Source organism: Wyeomyia smithii, chromosome 3, assembly GCF_029784165.1.
Source record: "Wyeomyia smithii strain HCP4-BCI-WySm-NY-G18 chromosome 3, ASM2978416v1, whole genome shotgun sequence".
NCBI classification, from domain to species: Eukaryota; Metazoa; Arthropoda; class Insecta; order Diptera; family Culicidae; genus Wyeomyia; species Wyeomyia smithii.
Genome location: NC_073696.1, coordinates 242079243 through 242103952, shown reverse-complemented (window position 1 = coordinate 242103952; position 24710 = coordinate 242079243). Strand labels below are relative to the sequence as shown.

At 40.1% G+C, this 24710-nt stretch overlaps 2 protein-coding genes across 5 annotated transcripts in view; one reads left to right on the top strand and one right to left on the bottom strand.

Moving 5' to 3' along the window:
- Positions 1-24710, bottom strand: part of LOC129727865 (E3 ubiquitin-protein ligase Nedd-4-like) — a 39063-nt gene that overhangs the window by 5573 nt on the left and 8780 nt on the right. For 2 of the 4 annotated variants that reach the window (XM_055686105.1, XM_055686109.1), the window contains exons 2-4: positions 22510-22671; positions 22131-22451; positions 21820-22059 (exon numbers count right to left, since the gene is read on the bottom strand). In XM_055686105.1, coding sequence (XP_055542080.1) covers positions 21820-22059; positions 22131-22451; positions 22510-22671 — 723 coding nt within the window. Of the gene's footprint in view, positions 1-21819; positions 22060-22130; positions 22452-22509; positions 22672-22740; positions 23015-24710 lie in introns of those variants that run through there. The other 2 variants (XM_055686108.1, XM_055686106.1) reach the window with 2 other exon arrangements.
- LOC129727866 (uncharacterized) lies at positions 19183-20550 on the top strand. The gene is made up of 2 exons (XM_055686110.1): positions 19183-19235; positions 19293-20550. Exons 1-2 carry the CDS (start codon positions 19219-19221, stop codon positions 20284-20286), a joined length of 1011 nt encoding a protein of 336 aa, XP_055542085.1. The 5' UTR covers positions 19183-19218; the 3' UTR covers positions 20287-20550.

The following is a 24710-nucleotide window of genomic DNA, read 5'->3' as shown; positions in this document are numbered from 1 at the left end:
AAGATATGCCAATTATTATACCACAAGTTAGGGGCAACCTTCATCTTTCGATCAAGACACCCGTCCAGGGGTAGTAACATAATATGCATTTTAAAAGGGCACACTTCATTACACTTTCCACAGCACGCCGCTCTACCAAAGTACGACGTAGTTCCTCGTCAATAGAAACGACCCTTTAATTGAGAATCAAGCGCGAAGAAACTAAAATGACAGAACTTGAAAAAGTTGAACCTATTTTAACCCGAATCAGCCGAGAATTCCCTCGTGAATATTTTTCGTTGAAATCTTCAGAGAGAGCTATCAGGATCTAAGATAAGAAAAAAAATTGGCTAGAACATTAAAATATATCCTGGTTTCCAAGATATATCCCGATGCCATATGGCATAATTTGGCACGCTAGGGTACTGTTTTTGACGTAGAACTACGTCTCTCAGGATGTTCGGCTACATAGGGATGTAAAATGAAAATCTAAATCCGGGAAAAGTGAAAAATATGTCCAATTTCAAATGCTAATAAATCGGTTGGTTTTCGATGGATTTCCTTCGTTCTGGCTGCAATATTTTGAAAAATCTTCTAAGATTCCTCCCAAGTGCAGAAGATTGTAATTTTATTATTCGAACTGTTGTACTATTGAAAACTGTCAAGCCTTGTCAAAACGCTTAATTCGACCATCACCAGTCGTTATATGATTGCTTCCCAAGCACCGTGAAAGAATTATACACTTAGTAATTTGGCCTGTGTAAAAGCCTGTTCCAGCCGAAACCGGTCATATTTGTTCTAGACACCGACATCAGCGGTCCTTTCTTGGCAGCAGCAGTAGCAGTGCAGCGGATAGCGGCCACAGCTGTGGCATGGCAACGGATAGCGCAGCAGTTGCAGCGGATATCAGCATCCATAGGCCAGCTGATACAGCGTTTCTTTAGTGAAATGCTATCTCTGTGCGATAGCGGGCAGTAGTAAATGCATCCAATAAAAAGTTGCCTCAAATAAACTACACACCAACGTTCTAAAAAGCTGGCCTTCAAAATACATGACCCGTCTAGTTTTAGGTATTGAAATAGCTTCTCACTGTGCTATCTATCACAAGGAATACCTTATTTGCAGTGTCAGTGATAACGCAAAGAAGTGATGGGCATTTTATCCGATATTGAGTTAAACAGCGAACTGTGCTTTTCAGGATGAAATAAATATCTAATTGAAGAGTTAATATGTTCTCTTAAATAAACGTACAAAGTTATGAATTTGACTTCATCTCCATGTCTCAGAACTTACTGAATTATCTTTTCCGTCAGTAATAATCACAACAACCGAACAGCTTTTGTTATCTGCATAAAAATTAAGTTTTCGCATAATCAAACCTTAAAAATTATCAAGCCCCAATTATGACAAGCAACTATATCATTAAAAATCGTCAATCCTTGTTGAAGCGCAAATTTTGATTGATCTGATTGCTTCCCAAGCACGATCGACAGAATTATAGACCTAGTAATTTGAAATGTGCTATTTGGCCTATATAAGCAATAACATTTTCGAATAAACTGGAATAAAATAAAACTGGCAAAAACTGGATCCCTAATATGGAAGAAACAAAACTAGTATGTGAGAATTTGAAGAGGCAAATCTTATTTACGCGCCTGAAATTTTACTCGAGATGGGTTACTTCAAATTTTAATGACCTTTTCGAGTGTCAATTTAATACATAAACATTATATAGGACAGATACGACAAGGCGCACACAATCCTTTGCTAGGTAATATATTTCGTAAATATCCAACAATTTCGCGCCCAAGTCAGCCCTGTTTGATTAAACATTTTACAGATAGATTTGGTCACTTTTCTTCTACATTGTTTTTAATGATTTTTTAACATTATGTAACGTCATGATGCTATCAATTTGGCTGAGTTTCGTGCGAGCAGAAAATAGAAATCAGAAAATCTCTCTCAAAGTTTTCTTAGGGATAAATCAAGTTACAATTTTTACTTAAAAAGTATTTTAAAATATAAAATAAACAATAATAATTTATGCTGATAAAAAATATGGATAAAACTGGCAAAAATATGCAAAAACTGGATGATTTTATGATTCAACTATTTGGCTGGATCACTCGAAAAAAAACTGGTAGAATCCAGTTAAACTGGAACATTGGCATCTCTGTATATAAGAGCCTGCTTCAGCCGAAACCGCTAATATTAGTTCTAAACAGCGACTACAATAATCCTTACTTAGCAGTGGTAGCGGAGAGCAATGGCAGCGGATAGCAGCAGCAGTGATAGGGGCAGGGCCAGCTTGTGTAGCAACACTCCCTCTAGCAAAAAGCTGCCTTAGTGCAGTAGCTGGCAGCATCAGTAGTAGGTACATTTACATTAGCCGGCACATCCTCTAATGAAAAGTTGCCGAAGTTACAATTCCATGATTGATGTCAGCAAAATGTCGATTTTGCCCCAATTCCCCTACAATACTAAAATAGGTTTATCTGCTGACATTTTATGTAGATCAGACACCTACAATTCGATTTCTGAGACTTTTTTACTCAAAATAAGATATAATTTGACTACCACTTTAAGATATTAGCGAATTACCATTAATGCTCAGAAATAATCGAAATTATTTTGCTTTGTAAAATATATTAAAACTATGCCAAACCCGTTTTCGTAGAATCACCGTTTTGAGCTCAGTTTTTGTCCGATTTAAGATCTGTTTTTTTTTTTTTCAAAAGATGGGTAAAAAGATGCTAATATGTGGACAAACTCTTAGAATTTTGATATTTAGTCTCAAAACAAAATGGCGTCGAAAAAAACACAAAAATTACCGGTTTCTCAAAAATTTAAAATGGCGCCATTGTTGCCCCTTAAGTTGAAATATGTTCAAACTCGGGGAAATTCAGTTTTGCATGAAAATACACAAGAAAATTATATATAGAAGCCAAGGCAGAAAAAAAAGTTAATTTTTGTTGCACTGTGTTATTCTTAGCACAAAAAAAAATGATTTTGGAGTAATAGTGTCTTCAGTAAAGTTGTTCTTTTAATTATTCTGCATTTTAAGGGAGTTAGAATTTTGTGATTAATCTACCTAAAAGTGAGAAATGAGTTTTATTTTTCTCATTTTTGCATATAAAAATTCACTTTGCTGAGTAAAGTTTCAGCACATTTCGTAAGAAACAACTTTGTTGAAGACACTATACTTGTATCTGGTAATTTAAATAAACTATTGTGAAGTTTTCTCTAGAATGTCCCTTTTTTAATATAATTTTTATAATGGTTTTCTAAAATTTTTCAGTGTTCTACAATATTGTTAACTACAATAAAAAAAACAAGTTCACCAAAGAAAGTTTATTTTTATCTCTCAAGTTTATTTAGTTATTAAAGATTTTCATTAAAAAAATGCACTTATTTATTTACAAATATCTGCACAGGAGACAGCGAGAGACAAATGCCTATGTCTGGACTAAATGACGATTTACTTATACTTAAATATAGAAAAGGTTTAGTCTGCAGATATTTGCAGATTCTAAAGATATCTGTTAGTAAATTAGTGCGTTGTTTCAATAAAAATAAAAATTACCGATGAAATATGAGAGATTTTTTTTTTCTTCATCTATAATTTATTTGACACGGCACAAATACAATTTAATGTTTAACGGCGCCAATTATATCTGGTAGCTTACTTTCTAAAGTATCTTAATAGCTAAAAGCAAATTTTTTTATCCTCGCTGCCGACTACGAGCTGAAACTAAATCTAACTTAAAGCTAGAATGTTTTGCATTAAAAGCACTGATTTGTTGTTTGATGGTTTTCCATCGCCATAGGTAAGCAGCATATTGAATATGTTCCGCTGCTGGGCCAAGATATTACGGACTGGCATATTGGGTTGTCTCCCTCGGGACCTAAGAGTATCGTGCGGGTCTAGTTGCTGTTTCTGGATCCGGGGTCTTAACGTGTTCTTGTCGTTTGGTTGGATGTAGGCGGAAGGGAATAGGATTAAACTGGGGCGTGGATGGACTTCAGGAAAACGTATATAAGGGACATGTAGGATAGGTCACGGCTCGTCAAGACATCACGAACAGGAACAGCCGGCTGCCTACTTTCGGCCTGCAGGGAAGCTATTAATTTAGACCTGGCGTCACGGTGTACAGGGCATGACCAAACCACATGCTCTATGTCGTGATAACCCTCACCACAGGCACAGATACCACTTTCCCCGAGCCCAACACGACGGAGATGCGCGTCAAATCTATAGTGATTGGACATAAGCCGGGACATCACGCAAATGAAATCCCGAACTACATCCAACCCCTTGAACCACGGGTTCGTCGATATTTTGGGGATTATGGAATGTAACCACCTTCCCAATTCCCCTCTGGTCCAAGCATTTCGCCAACTGATGATCGTATTCTGACGTACAAGTGCGAAAAATTCATTAAAAGCAATTGGTCTTTCATAAATTTCACCGTTTGATGCGCCCACCTTAGCCAAAGAATCCGCTTTCTCATTGCCCGGTATCGAGCAGTGAGAAGGGACCCACGCTAAGGTAATCTGAAACGATTTTTCGGATAAAGCACTCAGATGTTCCCGTATTTTCCCCAGGAAATACGGAGAGTGCTTAACATCTTTCATCGATCGGAGAGCCTCAATGGAACTGAGACTGTCCGTAAAGATGAAATAATGGTCCGTGGGCATTTTTTCGATAATCCCTAGGGTGTACTTAATTGCAGCCAATTCTGCGACGTAAACAGAAGCAGGATTATCGAGCTTATGGGAGACGGTTAAATTGTTATTGAAAATACCGAAGCCAGTGGACCCATCAAGAAGTGATCCGTCAGTGTAGAACATATTGTTGCAGTTGATGTTTCGATATTTATTGGAAAAAAATTTAGGGATCTGCTGCACGCGTAAATGATCCGGGATTCCACGAGTTTCTTCTATCATGGATGTATCGAAAAACACAGTAGAATCAGAAGTATTTGATAAGTCGACACGATTTGGAATATTCGAAGAAGGGTTAATATTTTGGGACATGTGATGAAAATACAATGTCATAAAACGGGTTTGAGAATTAAGTTCGATTAACCATTCAAAATTTTCAGTCACGGAACGGTTCAAGACCTCACATTTGATAAGAATACGAGAAGATAGGCTCCAAAAGCGATTTTTCAATGGTAGTACTCCAGCTAAGACCTCATCGTATGGGTGCATGCAACCTGAGGCGATACGCAAACAACGATATTGTATTCGCTCCAGTTTGATCAGATGTGTGTTTGCTGCGGAGCGGAAGCAGAAACACCCGTATTCAATAACAGACAATATCGTTGTTTGGTAAAGCCTTATAAGGTCTCCTGGATGGGCTCCCCACCATTGTCCGGTTATTGTACGAAGAAAATTCACTCTTTGTTGACATTTTTTCATCAGATACCTAACGTGACAACCCCAGGTGCCTTTAGAGTCGAACCAGACACCAAGATATTTGTGTGCCAAAACCTGAGAAATCGTTTTACCCATTAATTGTGTTTGAAGCTGAGCAGGTTCATGCTTCCTAGAAAAAACTACTATCTCAGTCTTCTCCGGAGAAAATTCGATACCTAGCTGTAAAGCCCAAGCAGACAAATTGTTCAAGGTATCTTGCAATGGTCCTTGCAAATCGGCAGCTTTGGCTCCTGTAACAGAAATTACACTGTCGTCTGCAAGTTGTCTTATCGTGCATGAATTTGCCAGACATTCGTCGATGTCATTTGCATAAAAGTTGTAAAGAAGGGGGCTTAAACATGAGCCCTGGGGAAGGCCCATGTAGCTAATGCGAAAAGTTGCCAAATCGCCGTGCGTAAAATGCATGTGCTTTTCGGGCAACAAATTGTGCAAAAAATTGTTTAAAATTGGAGAAAATCCTTTTCGGTGAAGTTTGCCCGAAAGAATGTCAATAGAAACGGAATCAAAAGCCCCCTTAATGTCCAAGAACGCAGACGCCATTTGTTCTTTGCGAGCATACGCCAGCTGAATATCTGTTGAAAGCAGCGCAAGACAATCATTCGTCCCTTTGGCACGGCGGAAGCCAAATTGAGTATCCGATAGTAGGCCATTTGATTCAACCCAGTGGTCTAAACGACGGAGTATCATTTTTTCCATCAATTTCCGGATACAGGATAGCATTGCAATCGGCCTATGAGAGTTGTGATCAGAAGATGGTTTCCCTGGTTTTTGGGTGGCGATCACCTTCACTTGCCTCCAATCCTGCGGTACAATGTTTTGCTCCAGGAACTTATTGAACAAGTTCAACAAGCGCCTCTTGGCATTGCCGGGTAGATTCTTCAACAAGTTGAATTTGATTCTATCTAACCCAGGCGCGTTATTGTTACAGGACAGGAGGGCAACTTAAAATTCTGCCATCGTAAAAGGTGATTCTATCGCGTCGTGGCCCGGAGACGCATCACGAACAATATTTTGCTCAGGAACAGAGTCCGGACATACTTTCCTGGCAATATCAAATATCCCCCTACTTGAAGACTCCTCGCTTTCGTTGACCGTTACGCGATTCCGCATTCTTCGGGCTGTGTTCCAAAGAGTGCTCATCGATGTCTCCCTCGACGTCTCGTTCACGAACCGACGCCAATATCCGCGTTTCTTTGCTTTAGCCAAGCTTTTAAGCTTAGTATCAAGCTCCGAATACCGTATATAGTCGCCAGGTAAACCTTTCTTCTGATAGGCCAAAAACGCGTCGGATCTTTGCGTGTAGACATCGGAGCACTCTTGGTCCCACCACGGAGTGGGAGGCCGTTCTTTAATCGTTACGCCGGGATATTTCTTCGTTTGGGCTTGCAACGCGGCGTCGAGAATCAAGCCCGCGAGGAGGTTGTATTCTTCAAGTGGTGGATGATGTTGAATCGAATCGACCGCTTTTGAAATCATTTCCTCGTATAACTTCCAATCGACATTCCGTGTGAGGTCATACGGAATGTCAATTGGTCGCATGCGAGTTGACCCGTTATTAATTGAAATAAGAATAGGCAAATGGTCGCTACCGTGAGGATCGAGGATTACCTTCCATGTGCAATCCAACCGTAGCGACGTCGAACATAAGGATAGATCCAAAGCGCTTGGGCGCGCTGGAGGTTTCGGGATACGTGTCATTTCGCCGTTGTTTAAAATAGTCATGTCGAAGTCATCGCAAAGGTTATAGATTAAAGAGGAGCGGTTATCATTGTAAGGGGAACCCCAAGCCACGCCATGAGAGTTGAAGTCTCCCAAAATCAAACGTGGCGAGGGAAGAAGTTCTATTAAATCAAAGAGCAGCCGTTGCCCAACCTGTGCTCTGGGAGGAACAATATTGAGGCAATACAAAGCTCTTTACCTTGTATTGTCATTTGACATGCGACAACTTCGATGCCTGGAATCGAGGGGAGGTTAATACGATAGAAAGAATAGCACTTTTTAATCCCTAAAAGTACTCCTCCATATGGGGTGTCTCGATCAAGGCGAATAATATTAAAATCACGGAAGTTGAGATCAATATTTGAAGTAAGCCAAGTTTCACAAAGGGAAAATGCATCGCATTTGTTTTTATTTATCAAAACTTTAAACGAATCAATTTTTGGTAAAATACTTCTACAATTCCACTGTAAGACAGAGATAGAATCCTTCATATACGCAGTTGAATTAGGCATCGAAGGATACAATCGCTGCAAGGAGGGGCCATTGGGCAGTCAACTGCTTCAAAAACGATCTAACTGTTGGGAGAAATGCTGTAAGAAAATTTTTAATTGGATCGGGTACATTGAAAGTTTCAAAAATCCAGTCCACAATGTCAGAAAATTTCACTAATCCAGAGTTTGTTTCATCAACTGGATGTGCAAAAGGAACAACTGGGGTTTTAGATGTTCCTGGCAGTGCTGGGAACTCCTTCTGGGACTTTAAATTTGCAAGCCCAGGAGGAGTTTGCTTCGGTTTTTCCGCAGCACTGTTTGGTTTGCTTGTAACTTTCATTTCACTTTGAGAAATCTTAGGACCTTTTCTGGGAAGTTTAGGAGAGGAAATATTTTTCCTCTTTCTAGACTCCCCAGGATTGGCGTAAGATGTTCCCGCTGGTGAATCGTCAGAATCGGTTTCATCAGAGGACAACAGATCATAAGGGTTTGATGTAATGGGAGAAGTGGTAACGGTCTTCTTCAGCATCTCAGCGTAAGAACGCTTCGAACGCTCTTTGAGAGACCTCTTTATTTTATCCCTGCGCTGCATGTACACCGCACATACATGTCGAAAGCTCATGCTGACTCTCCCCACAGTGAATGCATTTTTCAGCATTTTTACTGCAGGAATCATCCGCATGATTCTCCCCACACTTGCCACAACGTGCCTTATTGCAGCAGTAGGCGGCGGTGTGGCCTAACTGCTTACAATTCAGGCAGTTCATGACGCGAGGCACATATAATCGCACAGGGAGAAGAACCCGGTGGATCGAGACGTGGCTTGGTAGCGCTGACCCGGCGAACGTAACTCGAAACGAGTCTGACGGGGTGTATACTGTTTTGCCACCGATGATCGATGCTGACCGCAATTGCTTGCAGTCGAGCACCTTTACATCGGGACAGGTTTTGTTTTTAAAGCACCCTTTGGCACTTGCCAGTATACACTCGACGGACAGACTCGAATCGGTTATGACACCGTCGATCTCCACATCTCGTGCGGGTATGTAAACGCGATACTCGCGTGTGAAGAGCTCAGAGCAAGCTATATCGTTGGCCTCTTTCAGGTTACTGACCACGACACGGAGCTTGTTAGGCCGGACCTTGGAAATTTCGGTCACGCCCTTGTACTCCTTCGTCAGGTCTTTAGAAATCTGCAAGAGGTTCAACTGTTTCGATTTCGGTCCCGCCTTTGGCCGAAAATAGACAGTATAGCTGCCCTGGGCTCCGTCTGGGTAAAGCCTGTGGCGAGGGGGGACTGAAGAATGAACAGGGGAGGGGGTAACAGAAGGGTCAGTGTCAGAGGGGTTCGGGGATGGTGGCGCGGGAGGCGAGGGATCTACATCCATCCCGCTAAGTCTAGCGCACTAGCGCCGACAAGAGCACGTACCTTTTTACTTCTTCCTTCCAGTAAGGTTGGTTGTCCAATCGTTCGAAGTTGCAGCCGTTACAGCCAGCAGCACCAATACAGCAGCACCAAACAGCCACCAGCAGCGAGCCAGGTGTGAGATCACTCCACACAGCGATACAACTCACTGTCAACTGATGGCTCTTCTTTTTCCTCTTTTGTGTCTCGTCCACTGCTGTAGCACAATTCAGCCAGCAGCCAAATCGGCTTACGCACCAGCTGGTAGTCACGATGCGAAACAGTTGCACAAAGGCGCGACCTTGAACCCGGATTTATTTCACTCGACCACAACAATGCCAACACTTGTTCACGCGTCTTTTGTTTTATATTCTATCGGAGCGATCACCGATCACACGTCCGATCAAATATGAGAGATAAAAATAAACTTTATTGGATGAAATTGTGTGTTTTGTGATAGTAACCAACAATGTAGAACATCGGAAAATTGTAGAAAATCACCACTAAATGTGATATTAAAAAATGATTTCTAGTGGCCACCTCCACAAAAGTCCATTTAAAAAGGCATATAGAAGTATAGTGTCTATGAGAAAGTTGTTTCTTATAAAATGTGCACAACTTTGCCGAACAAAGTGTATTTTTATATGCAAAAATGACAGAAGTAAAATTCGCTTCTCACTGTTAAGTGGATTTGCAACTTCTATAAAATGGAGAATAATTATTGGATCAGCTTTCCTTGAGGCACTATGGCTCTAAAATCTAGTTTTTTGGTTCAAAATAATTTCGATCGCGTTTTTGAAGCTTTGGAAACAGTGTGCGACGTATTGTGTCTATTTCGCCTTTTTTTACACTTTTATTTTCAGCCCAACTTTAGGTTACTGCGTTCACGTACAAAACGAAACAAACTTGATGTTATTTTCTGTGGCAAGTGGTATCTGTTCATGTCCATAAAAGTTTTGCTAAATGATACAAATATTCAATTTCATTTTAGTTCGAGATGTGTCAAGTGTACCATATGATATCATTGGGTTGATTCGGGTTAACCCTGCGGTCACGCTTATAAACACCTATTCAACTTCATGCAGAGAACCTGGAGGTTCATCTATAACTATAAGAGCCACGAAGAGATGCCTTTCAAGGTAAGTACACATCGTCGTTTTGATATTGTTAAACGTTTCCACCTTTTAATAACCGCGTGGTTTAGGAACGGTCCCTAATCTGTCCACTGTAAAAAAATTAAAGCAGCACGAAGCAAAGTGTCATCCGAATCATAGAAACATATTATTATGTTGTAACATCCAAAAATAAATAGCTTGATAAGAGCTCTCACGCTTGATAGCTGCTCTGCAGTTCTGTGTTCACTTGCCATTGAAGATTCAAGCTAACAAGATGGAAGCAAATAAAAAGTAAGAGTTACAAATTTAAATGTTGTAATTCGTCTAATCCGCTCTTTATTTCAGGTTTTTAAGCGTTATCCATTCTGTGCATGGGCAAGCGCTGCTGTGGTCAACCACACTTGCACTCCAACTGGTTTTTCTAAAATCTGCATCATAGAAAACGTCAACTATAGCCGGGATGATAGCGGCACGAGACATGTCTTTCCCAAAGGTTACCCCTATGTCCGTATTGTTAGCAATGTTGCTTTATCAGAGAAATCGCGTGTTAAAGAGTTAAATAGCGATTTATACGATAATTTGGGTCGACCTGAAGCACTCGAGCTAGTCGATGTTGATCTAAAGGTATTGGAAATTCCTCGCACGCTAAAGTTGGGCATTTTCGCCCACAACTACATAGAAAAGTTTACAATTGGAACAGGCGTTGGAGAACCTATGCTTGCCTTTTTGGACATTTCCAGCAACTTTATTACCGACCTGAGCCAGATACGCGGTTTGGTGAACTTAGAAACTCTCAATCTTGTTTCTAATCACATCCAAACCGTTGATCGAGATGACTTTAGAAATCTTAAAAAGCTTAAAAATCTCAACCTCAACAGTAACAGTATTGGGCGTGTCTCGATGGGGGTATTTCCTAGCAGTTTAACCTCTCTGGCAATCATCGGAAATCACCTCACCGAACATGACTTCGAGCAAATGATGCTACCCGAGTTGGAAACTTTAAGCATAGAATGCAGACGCATAAAACTACTTAACACAACTGTACTGCTGCAAGGAATGCCAAAGCTAAAAATTTTTCAGGCTGGTGGAAAATTGCTGAACTACAGTAACTCACAGGAAGTGCTAAGCGAATGCCGTGAGGATAAACATTTGGATGAAGGTTATGTGCATGACCCGGAGGATCCCCCTAATAAAGGTTGGCTGGCAGCGACTGGTCTGAGTATCCTGGTGATACTGGTTGGCACTGTTTTTGTCTCTATCGTATGGCGTGTGTAGGCTGAGATGAACCGATGAAAACTAAGAACGACAGCTTGACCAACAGTTGCCGTTCTATTCTTATCAACTTCCGATCATGTTAGTTTCAGTTTGGTCACTGCTGAATGACGCAAGAATTATTTTTTTTGAAAATTATAAAAAAAAATTAAGTGATTTAGGAATATTTTAAATAAATGCCTTTCTTCTGAAGAGGTATAACAATCACTGTCAAAGCCGAGGTCCTAAACGAAATTCAAAGAACCGAGGGTCATATGCCATTCAACTTAATTCGTCGAACTGTGTTGCTCCTTTGAGTCGCTATTGGTTTCCATCATAACCGGACTATCATTCTAAAAATGGAAGATGAAAGAGGAGTTGGCTTATTAACTTATCCCACTCGAATCCAACAGTGCAAGTAATACAACAAACAGTTGTAAACTTTAGACTTACGCGGACAATTCGACGCGGTACGTGTTTCCTGCGTACAAAGCGAGTCTAGTATACTACAGTCTCAGTTAGGAGAGGCATTTGCGTAAATAGGATAGGTAATCGATTCATAATCAACCGATTATCCTAAAAGATTCAAGGAGTAATCTGTATTAGATGTACTGTGATCTGTAAGCATATAGATTGTGGAACAGTACCACCGTCCCCCGTAGTTTAATTGGTCAAAACACCATGCGGAGACAGGGAGATTGCGGGTTTAGGTCCCGTCGGGATGCGGTATATTTTTCCAAATCTGTATCATATTTTAAGTTCGCTTATTTTTCGCTTTCCCTACTGCACACATTGTCGGTTTGTTGAACGAGTAATCTGTACTTTTGATCATTTTGACGATTTACTAGTAAGTATTAGTTAGAGTTGTAATTGCAGGTTATGAAGTTTCTTACTCCGTGATTGGAACAACAGAATTAGTCAATAGATCTGCATACATTTTGCATGTAGTCAATAACAGTATTATTTCGGGTTTTTCTTCGACGTTATCGTTCCAATGAACTTTACCGATTAACAACACCTAATAGATTTATTTTCGTAAGCTAATCACAACCTCCTCCGTGTTTTCTTACACACCCCTTTTCCGTTCTAATTTAATGACGTTGTTTAGAAACGATCCTTAAAAAGCACTGTGAGAAAATTCAAAGCAGTACGAAGCACAGCTTCATCAGAATTATAGAGATTCGTTATTACGTTGCAGTGCCCGAAAACGAAATGCTTGATAAGAGCTTTCTCCCTTGATAGCTGCTCTGCAGTTGACTGTTTAATTGAGATTGAAGGTTCAAGCTAGCGGGATGGAAGTGACAAGAAAGTAAGAATGCTGAATTTAAATGTTGTGACATGTTTTTTATTCTGCACATTATTCCAGATTTTTAGGTGTCATCCTATTCTGTGCATGGGCTAACGCTACTGTGGTCAACCATACCTGCACTCCAGCCGGTTATTCTGAAATCTGCATCTTAGATAACGTCAACTACAACCGGGATGATAGCGTCACGACACATATCTTTCCCAAAGGTTACCCCCATGTCCGTATCGTCAACTATCCTTTGCTATATGAAAGGCCATCGCGTGTGGAAGAGTTGGATAGCCAATTATACGATAATTTGGACCGACTTGAAGCGCTTGAACTCGTCAAAATTAGTCTTAGGGTAATGGAGATTCCCCGCACTTTGAAGATGGGCAAATTTACTTACAACCAACTATACCAATTTTCAATCGGAACAAGTGAAGGAGAACGAGCGGGGGCCTAGTGTGGTTGGTAACGTCTCCGCCAACCACGCTCGACGCCTGGGTTCGAATCCCACCGCCGACATAGGTGTCGATGGTTGTGAGGTGGCGTGATCCACTCACAACCAACCCAACTGGTCTAGATTCAATCCTAGCCGACACCGGGAGATTTTCTGAGGCGAAAAATCTCTGGGATCACGCCTTCCATCGCATGAGGAAGTAAAGCCGTTGGCGCCGGTCCGTTAATAAACGGGTCGTGAGTTAGGGTCCTGGGTGTGGAGTCGCCTCCCTGGGCGTCGGTGATTGGCCACAACAGTGGCGGAACTAGACCGACGGAAAATAAGCGAGAATAAAAAAAAAGTGAAGGAGAACCTATGCTTGTCTTTCTGGACATTTCCAGCAACTTTATCACCGACATAAGCAACATAAGCAGTTTGGTAAATTTGGAAACTCTCTACCTGTCCTACAATCGCATCGAAACCATCAATTGGAGTCACTTTAGGGATCTCAAAAAACTCAAAATTCTTAACCTCAAAATAAACCATATTGAGCATCTCTCGATGGCGATGCTTCCGAGCGGTTCAAGTTCCATGGCAGTCTTAAACAATAACATCACCGAATTTGGTTTCGAGCAAAGGCTGCTTCCTGAGTTAATAACCTTCAACATAGAACGCAATGGGCTAAGAACGATCAATATTACTGCACTGCTACTAGCTATGCCAAAGCTGAAAACTTTTGAGATGGATAACAATTATCTAAACTACAGTATCCAGCAAAATAATATTAGTTATAAAAACCCGAATAGAGAATACCGATGCCCAGAAGAGGAATACTTCGCCGGATTTTGTAACCAAGTGCGGACCCGCAACAAAAAAGGTTGGCTGGTAGCGACTAGTCTGAGCATCCTGGTTATACTGGTTGGCGCTGTGTTCGTCGCTATCGTTTGGCGGGTGTATGTTGAGATAAACAAATGAGAACTAGTAGCGAAAGTCTTGATCCCCAGCTGTAGCTTCATTTTTATCAAGTTGTGATTTCCAATCATTTTGGCTGATGCTAGTTACTGGCATCGGATACTGAAACATTTTTCGAGAATATTGGAAAATATCTTGGTGATAGTGTTTAAAACGTTGCAGTTGGTAGAGTTGCTCCTATGCTTTGCTTAATAACTAATTTAAGGAGGAAAAAAACATTTATAGTTGATTGAAATAAATAAGCCATACTTCCTCTCAAAAGTGGCTCCAATCGCACCAAAGACCATTAATATTAACCACCTTCTGCTCTTCGGGGAATACACTGTCCCTATACCACTGTTTGGTCGAATTTTAAAAATGACAGCCTCAGAGGCGTCTCGTCCACCTGTTCAACCTGTTCATATGACAGGTAGACAATCTCAGATAAAAAGTTAACCGTTTCACATTTTTGAAGTGGACGAAAAATCATCGAAGGTAACTTATTTGTGATTGTAATGTTATCCCAAACATGCTTATTCTGTTGTCAACTAAGTGGAACCTTATTCGCCGTGGAGAATGTAACTTGATGGGCTACACTTAGTTCAAAATACGCCATACAACTTACACGCAACGCAACCCACACGCAGTAATGACTACCGTTTGTTCAGGCCTTTCATTTGAAGCAAGCGTCGTTCAAACACTTCTCTGCGACAGGGCAAACGCAGTCTGTTATGTTCACTACTACTAATGCGACACCCTGCATAAAAATGACATTTTTGGTTCAAACTCATTGTTGAACAGAAGCCGATGTCAACGAGAGAAAACATTCATTATACACCCTTTCTTCAGTGTTTTTTCACCTGTTTCGTTTTGCCTTCCTGTTTCTTCTCTCGACACCATTGGAATTTGAGAGAGACCAACCGCGAAAGTACGCAGATCTCAATCTTTAGAGCATTCGTAGCAGATTCATTCATTATTTTTCTGGATGTGGTGGTGTTCTTTGGTTTTCATTCAAGCTTTTTCATCCATTTTGTTCATTTGAAAACTTGAACGTCGTATAGCCCGTATAGTACGCGCTGGCCTATGCCATGGTGAACGCCAACGCGAGCGATGGGGCGAAAACCTTGCCGTAGGTAAATAAACAGCTTTCTTTGCGGATGTTTATTTGCCTACAGCAATTCTCTCGCCCTATTGCTCGCGTTGGCGTTCAGCATGACAAGGACCTTTGTCTTCTTAAGCGCTGCTTACTTTCTAGTTTAAAATTTTAACATCGTCTAAGGAAACGATTTAGTATTGAACTAAAATTCGACAAACAAAGCTAGGTTCTTTACTCACGTGAAGAGTTTAGAGGCAAAAAGATAATAAACATAATTTCGACTGTCGTTAGAAAAAACCTGCAAAAATTTATTCTGAAACGCTTCGGCTGGCAGAATGATCTGGCATTGCCTAACACCGTTGAACGAACTTTATCAGTTCTTCGAAGGATCAATAGTTATTTGTGGCTGGATAGGGCCTGAATCGGTTATAATTATTGAGAATCATGATAACAGCTGTGGAAAACAGATTTCCTCTATGAAATGAAGCAGGTATCATTATTCTACGAAGAAATTATCGAAATTTAGCGCTCATAATAGACAGTAGGACTCCTTTGCCATACAGATAAATAAAATTTATCCAATCTTTTTTCACAATACTATTGTTTCAATGTTGCAAAAATTGATTGAACAAATAGCCCACTTGGCCACTCGTCGCATCTGGACAGCTTACCATGTAAGACCAGAAAGTCCAGTTAGAGGTCCGATCGAACCGAAACCTTCAAAATCCATTTTTTTCGGACTGGACCGAAACGGAGCCACTCGGACCGGGTATGCTTTCGGGGTCCAAACAATTTGGAAAAAAATAAATGTGTTAAATTGCTTCTTGTATTAAATAACTTATTTGAGACGTTTTGGCCGTCAAAACAATAAAGTTGAATTCCTAAATTCTTTAGAACAACGCAGTGAGCAAAGTTACCCCAGAATAATAATTGATATAAAAATTCAAAAAAAAAAATGGAAAATGGCAGTATTGTCACTAAACTTTTGAGGTAGTGTATGGATCTTGCTGAAATTCTTAAAATCTTCAACAAATCATCAGAAAAGGGATCAAAGTCACCTTAGTTTATGATAGTTATTTACTTCTTTATTCTGTGTTCGCCAATTGAACTGGATTTTATTGAAAATCCTAAAACGTTGAGTAATTTCCTTTTTTATGTCAATACAATGTCAATTTCAGGGGCTGATAGAGAGCCCATTTTGAAGAAAAAAAAAACTCTACGTATATGCCCTAACGTTAATCTACTCGGAGCTATTCAACTTTTAAGTTTCTTGGATACTCTTCCATAAGGTGCCTCTCATGATTTATAAAGACATGGTGTAACGATATTGCCAGCGAGTAGGTTTGTTTATAAACAACTAGGGCATACAAATTATCGCATCTCATAATATATCATTCGGATGCATTTAAATTATAAATATGGCAATGCTACAAACCTTGCTACCAATATTCATTAATTTAAGAAAATATTTCCAACTTGAAACACCTGAATTTGCGGTATTTAATTGCCTAATTTGTCAGGATATATCAACAAACACGAAACAGTTATTCGGTGTTGCATAGTGATGCTTCGTCTCCACCCCTCCAAAGTGAAAAAACGCTTCCTCACCCCGCGCCTACTTTGTAATCAAACCGTTGCACCATGTTCTACTCATCATGGTGCCTCTAACTTTGAGTATACACTATGTTCGCTTTTTACGCGGGTTTTGTACGCGGCCTTTTTCACGCGGATTCCGGAATTCACGCGGTTTTTTTTACCCGGATTCCGGAATTTACGCGTTTTTTTTAACGCGGATTCCGGAATTTACGCGGTATTTTTTTGGGCGGATTTCGGTTTCTCTTCACTCGGATTGCAGAATTTACGCGGGTTTTTTTACGCTGATTCCGGAATTTACGCGGTTTTTTCTACACGGTACGTATCCCCCGCGTAGAAAGCGACTTCAGTGTATATCCATTGATTTCTTTTGAAAGCTGAAAAAAAATTCAAATTGACACAGCTTTCTTTAAGCAAAAATGACCGTTTTTAACGTATGTTGATGTTTTCCCACGAAAAAAAAAACGTGGTTAACATTATTGTTTTTAAGCTCAGAATGAACGTTCTTTCTCTGTATCTGTTTCAGTTTTTCAGATATTACAATTCTAATGCAGTAGGTATGGCACAGAACCTTCATTAACATAAAATGCAACCAAACGTTAAGATGGAATTTCTCGAGAACTAAAGCAAATTGAGAGTTAATATCAAAGAACGAAGTGTAAAGCGGTTAAAAACGTTCAGTTTGAGCTAAAGAAAAAACAATAATACTAACTGCATTTTTTGTGAGAAAACATCCATATACCATTATAACAATACTACTTTTAAACATTTTTGCTTTTAAAACGTTATTTTTTACATTTGTTTAAAACCTAAAAAAAACTACGTCATTTATAGATGTTGCCTAGAATAAATCTTTCACTGTCTTTGGATTCAGAAGACATTACTCTAGAAATGTAGAGCTTAAAAATAGAAGAGCTGAGTAGAAATCTACTGTGGGAGACCAAGAGAATTAGATTTCCATGAAAATACGTGCTTTGGTGAATTTAAACTCAGTTTTCTTAAAATCTGTGCATAATGGATTCAGGAGACCTTATTCTAAAAATGCAGAGCTATAAATTTAAAGGATGATTATGTTATTTAAATTTCTATGAAAATACGTAGTTTTGTGATTTTATACGGAACTAATCTAGAAACTGGAAAAATTCACTCCTACATACCATATTTCATCTACCTGACATGATTTGATACATGGAGCAACTGATACGCATGACAATTCGCAGCGTTTTCTCAAGCTGTTTCAAAAATTAAAAAAAAATATTTGCGTCTTACGAAAACGGTGAGGGGTCCAGCAGAATGGTACCTTTACCAAAACTTAGAGCAACAATTCCCCTTGAATAATATTCTATGTTTTCTCCAATCGGCCGTGGAAGTGCTGAGAACAAGCATCTTCAATAAAAAAGTTCCGTCCCGGGTCTTCACCGGTTAGGGGGATTCCCCATCAGTTGGCTTAAAAAAGACGGGTTTCTCACTTTTTACGAAGCAAAAAAGCTACGAAGAGAAATAATGTTTTGCATTGCTTAAAGATAAGCTAGGCAAAAAAAATATTTTTCAGATTCAAAGAAATGGCGAACTTATTAACATTATATTCGTTTGGACGTTTTTGACAATTTATTTCGTGCAATTTTCGGTATTCGTTGCGCTCCTATTATTTTCTCTACGTAAAAAGCGTAGAACGTAAAGTATGCAATCAATAAAACATTTGTATACCCAAACCTTTTTGTGTATGGAACCCCAACCCCAACTAAGGGTAGGAGAACGGGTTTATGGAATCTCAACTTTTCGTTCCGATATCGAGCACTAGCCAGAAATTTCAGAAATTTTTCAGAAATTCCTTCCTAAAACCTTCATGTGATCAATAAAAGTATTGAACGAGTATTTGAAATAAAATAACCGGGAAGATATACCTACAGCTATAGGCTAATTTGTTTCCACAAACAATTAAGTCTATTCGGGAAAGGCTACATCAAACCGCTAAATTGCTTAATTCGGTAATAATTTATAGCTTTTTTAACGCTAGTCGTCGGAAACAAACCACGCCTCCATCTTATTTGCCTCACAACACCCGCCGCTCCTGTCCCTTCTTTTAACCCTCGAAAGATAGTCTGCATCAATTTAACTCCTCGCTTTGAGTGACATTTTCTTATTTTTTTCCGAAAACTTAATTCTGGTGTTCGTTGTGTATCGATGTGTTAATAAACTCATTATTAAATGAAACTTGCATTTCAAATGATTTCAAATTCATGCATCATTTTAACGCCAGAATAAAATTATCTTTCCATGGTTAATAATCACGTGGTTTAGGAACGATCCCTAACCATCATCGTCATCAGAACAATTCTGCATAACTTATTATTCCGTTGCAGTGTCAGAAAATAAACTGCTTGATAAGAGCTCTCTCAGGTGATAACTGTTCTCAGTTCATTTAGGATTGAAGATTCAAGCTAACGGGATGGAAGTGAATAGAAAGTAAAAGTGCCAGATTTGTAAGTTGCGATCTGTGCTCTAACCTGCATTTCATTCCAGGTTTGTAAGTGTTATCCTGTTTTGTGCATGGGCGCACGCTACTGTCGTCAACCATACCTGCACTCCAATAGGCTATTCCAAATTCTGCATTATGTACGACGTCAACTACAGCCGGGATAATATCACGACGCATATTTTTCCCAAAGGATACCCCCATGTCCGTATCGTCAACGATGGTTGGCCATATGAAACGAAATCGGATGTGAACGTGTTGGATAGCGAATTGTACGATAATTTGGACCGACCCGAAGCGATTGAACTAGTCAAAGTTGGTCTACATGTATTGGAAATTCCTCGCATTCTGAAGATGGGCAATTTTGCTCACAACCTATTAAGAGAGTTTTCAATTGGAATAGGCGAAGCAGAACCGATGCTTGCTTTTTTGGACGTTACTAGTAACTACATAAGCGATCTACGCAACATAAGTAGTCTGGTGAACTTGGAAATTCTTTACTTGTCCTATAATCGCATCCAAACGATCAATCAGCATGACTTTAAAGGTCTTGAAAAACTTAAAATTCTCATACTTAACAGAAACAGTATAGCACAACTGTCGCTGGTGGTATTTCCTAGCGGTTTAACTTCTCTATCAATCTTAGGCAGTGACATCACCGAACTTGATTACGAGCAAATGATGCTTCCTGAATTGGAAACTTTCAACATAGAACACAATCGCATAAGCACAATTAATATTACTGCACTGCTGCTAGGAATGCCAAAGTTGAAAACTTTTCAGATGGATGACAATCGTCTGAGCTACAGTAACTTGCAGGAAGCGCTCGATATTTTAAAGAGAAAGAATATCAGTTTAAAAAAACCGCACGAAGAATACCGTTGCCATGAGGAGGAATATTCGGAAGGAGCTTGTCAGGAACCCCCGACCCGCACCAACAAAGGTTGGCTGGCAGCGACTGGTCTGAGCATCCTGGTGATACTGGTTGGCTCTATGTTCGTCTCTATCGTTTGGCGTGTGTATGTTGAGATAAACAAATGAGAACTGAGCGCTATCAGCTTGCCCACCAGTTGCAGTTTTATTCTTTTCAAGTTGTGCAGAATTCGGCTCATACTGCTGACAAAAATGATTTTAGCTTTGTTTCCATCACCCGTTGGATAATAAAAAGTGCCTGGTTCGAATACTGGAACATTTTCTTAAATATTGTAGTTGGTAAGACTGTTTTTATTGCTCAGGAACTCGTTTAAGAAGAAAAATGCATTTATATTTCATGAAAATAAATAAGCTATACTTCTTCTCAAGAATGCATCGAATCGTATCGAAAATCTTTAATTTTGACCGCATTTTGCTGGTCAGAAAATACACTGTCCCTGTACCACTGTTTGGTCCAATTTCAAAGTGACAGCTTACCAGGTCGGACCAGAAAGGCAATCAACCTCATGCAAATCAAAAAAGCAGCTCTCCCTCCTCCCTCCGCGTCTTAAAACGACAAACGGAAAATTCCCTGACTTTTGTTCTTTATTTGTGAATTTCAATTTTGTTTTTTTTTTTTAGTTTGCCCCTTCCTATGTCATTTGCTACCAGGATTACCACCTAATAATTTGCAGTTGAATGTTGGATACATAATTATAATGTTGCGGAATATCAATCAATCTCGATTGCTCACGACGTTGAATCTAGTTACAAATGTCCTCAAAGTAACTATTTTAAAAATGAAACACAAAGGTGAAATAGTTTTGATTCTTAACAGGACGATGTAACACAATAATTAAAATTCATTTTTTCAGATTATTGCCCAAGGCGAAATGAATCCACAATCCACCACAGTTACTATTATGATACGACCTAACAAATATTATACGTGATGCCACTGGAGCTGCTTTTCTATACATAGAAAAAGTATTCGACATTACCGATTTTTACAAGAATGTAGTACGTTTAGATGGTTTACTATAATGATCACGATAACGTGAAAAGTTGATGAGAAAAAGAACATTTATGACAGAATGAAGTTTGCTGGATACGCAAACGTAAACAGTACTGAACTCTTTGAAAATAATAATGTTATTCAATGTTGTCTTCTTTTCTTATATTAAGGTGAAACGGTATTGTATCCACAAACGGCTGACTTCGAGCCACCACTTCGAATTTTCAGAAGCACAAGACTCGAAAATAGATAAGGCGTTCCATGTGAAGACGCTATTTCATGTTTGCTTTACTGCTGCAGCAAACATAAAATAGCGTTTTCACAGATGACGCATTAAATGTTACCGAGTCTTGTGCTTCGGAAAATTCGAAGTGGTAGCTCGAAATCGGCCATTTGTGGAATCAATACCGTTTGGCCTTAATGCGGTAGAGAAAACGTTTCGTAATTGGTTATCGAAAATTAAGAATTCTAAAACAACATTATTTCCCTACTCCCACATTTTGTTACTATCAAGCAACGAAAAGCCAGAAAAGCATAACCGAAACATCAGACAGACCGCAAAGGTCGATACCACACCTCGGACGTTTCTCCCGAAACCATACAACAGGACTAAGTGAAAAGACCTTTGCACTGACCGTGGAACTTACCGCGTTGTTGTTGCTGCTCTCGGTGTCGCCCGGATCATTACTGATGTGAAACCGCCGCTGAAAGGCAGCGGCCATCTCGTTGATGCCGTGCTGCGGCAGTACAGCGGTCGGTCGCTCCCACTGCGTAGTGCGGGCAATGTGATTCACGTAGTACGTTCGGCCTATCGCGTCCTGTCGCTCCTCCCAGCCGGACGGCAGCGCACTCTCTACGTTGACAACCGCAGCCTGAGCTGCTCGAAGCTGTTTCGAATTGAAAGTGACGACACAGTTTAGCACGCTTTCATCACCAACAAAAGGAATCTACGACTTACACTAGGTGCCGGACTTTGTTCGGCCGCGCTCCAGGAGTTCCCGCCTCCCTCTTGATCGCGCATCACAGCGTGATAGATATCCAACGATCCGCGTATTTTCGATCGCAACATATTAGAGATTTTCTTCGGTCGAAGCGGATAATTTTTGATAGCAATTGTCCGCCCTTCCTGCTCCCGGGGCAAGTTTATGAGGGTTAGTTCAACCATGCCCAAAAAACCATCACGGGTCAGTCGATTTTCGTCGTACACCTGAAATACCAGCTTGTGTTCGTTGGGCTTCACTCTTAGAGTGAACTCTTCGTTCCACACCGGGTTAAGCGTCTGGAATGATTGAATGTAAATGCCAAGAAAGTACATACTAACATCAAGCATTTCTTACCTTTTTCTTTGTCTTCGTGACCATCGAATCGATGTTGACATCCCCCACGATCGTATTTATGTCCACTTTCACGTAAGGATCACTGTTTCCAAAGATATCCTTCTTGGTGAGGGAATGAGCGCCCACCACCTTGATCCGCACCATGCAGCTTTCCTCGTCATTCTGTGAAATCCAAAAAGGGAAATATCGATTTTTTAGAAAACTATCATCCGATAAGAAAAAAGCACCCACTCTTATCAGCTAGACATTTTTTAATCCCATGATCAAAATTTACCGAAACCATTGCAAGTAAGTCCACGAGCCTTGTTGGACGACCTCTCAACTAATCAACACCTTCGGTGAAATATGTTTCCCTTTCCTGGCAGTCGAATAATATGCTAAAATTTTTCACATCTCACAATCACAAGACTATGTTAACCCGCACCAGCTAACGATCCGCGTAATATTAGTCGAAAAAACGCTGTACAACGGCTTCGGTCACTCGGCGAATAACTGCGACGTTATCGCTGATGAATGATAAGCACGACTGTGCGGCTGGTGCTGATGATAACGCTGTCTGATGACAAGTACTACACCGTAGACGGAACACAACCATCTTTGTAACGTTAGGTTTTTTTCTAACATTTTGGTAAATTTCGCCACTTTAAAACATTCACAATAGGGTAAATATACTAAATTATTAAAGCCATTTAAAAAGTAATTTGAAGGAACTTATCAAATTCAGCGAAAGTATTAGGCAATCCTTGCGATAGTCAACCCCGTTGAATTATTCGTTCGAGCAGTATGACTTGTTTTGCTTACACGCTGTTGTTTATCAAAATTAAATAGCATCCAGCTGAGTCATCTCTCAGCACCGGATTACGTCATGAGTTAACATCTTTTAACCTAAGACGATGTCTTGGTGATTTTATACCGACGATGAGTCAGGTTTTAAGTAGGTTTTAACTGGTTCTGGAGCATGGCGAAATATTATAACACATTCGAGTTACATTAATGTTATATTTAGAAATATCTCAAGACCAAAAGTTTGCAGGATATTTTCTGTACTTGAAGTACTTCTTAACCTGTATCAATAGGGTGGGGCTTATTTTCAAAAATGTTCGCGGGACCTGTTTTCCCAAAAAAAAGACCTCCTTGGGGCTCAATAAGCAACATATAAAAAATTGGTTAAATTTCATTAAGGTGGCGCAGAGGGCCTAAAGGTCAAATTTCAAACGAAAGCAATTTTAAAACAAAACATATACCTATATAGGTAAACGGGTGATTTTGTGACCCTTTTGGGCGTAAATTTCGTCCGTTTTGCGTTAAATTCAACCGTTTTTGAGATATTCGCAATTTCAGTGTACACTCTTGCAATCTCGGGGTATGTGATTATGAGGAAATGCACAATGTGCCTGTATAAGTTACCACGTCATGTTCTCGAATATATTCTTGCAATAAACATCATTGTTCCTCCGAAAAGAGTGCAAAAGAGAACTTGTGGGTCTTAGGTAGGATTTTGTCTTTTCTTCCAGGTTTGGTGATAAACACTCCCTTCATCTTCAGTTATCCGGAATATGGCCCAGGATAAAGCTGACTCTGAAGAGGTTGATGAGTTCGGACATAATAGCTGCGTCCGATTTTTGTAGAAGGATGGGTAGTATGTCATCTGGACCTGGAGACTTCATAGAGTCGAAGGAGCTTAGAGCCCAACCTATTGCAGCTGCCGTGAACATTCGACGGGCCAGCAGGATGGACTCCCGAGACGCCATATGTCTCGAACTGTCCCGCCGCCACCCATCACTACCCAGTTCTCTGTCCTCTGTGAACCTCCAATGTTTCCTTGGTAGTGACGGTGAGGCATCCATACTCTTTTCTTACTTATCCTAAACCAGGGCTCTACAGTTTCGAAACAAAACAATGAAACTGATATACTCGCGCTGTCATTTCGATTCGAACAGTTTCATTTTCCCTTGATTCCTTTCGGCTACTATCAACGAATCACTTCTTTCTCTCTTTCCCTCTTTCTTCTTTCGGATCATTTCAAATGAAACTAATGACTAGTTCAATCGACGGAGAGAGTGACGGAGAAAGAGACTCTTTCCTTTCCTTCAGCGTCTCAATTGAAATTAGCACCGCATCGCGTCGTTTGATGGTAGTTTTCTAATACCGCAGGCCGCAGTTAGAACGGCAATGGCATTCAATAAATACGTTATGCAATA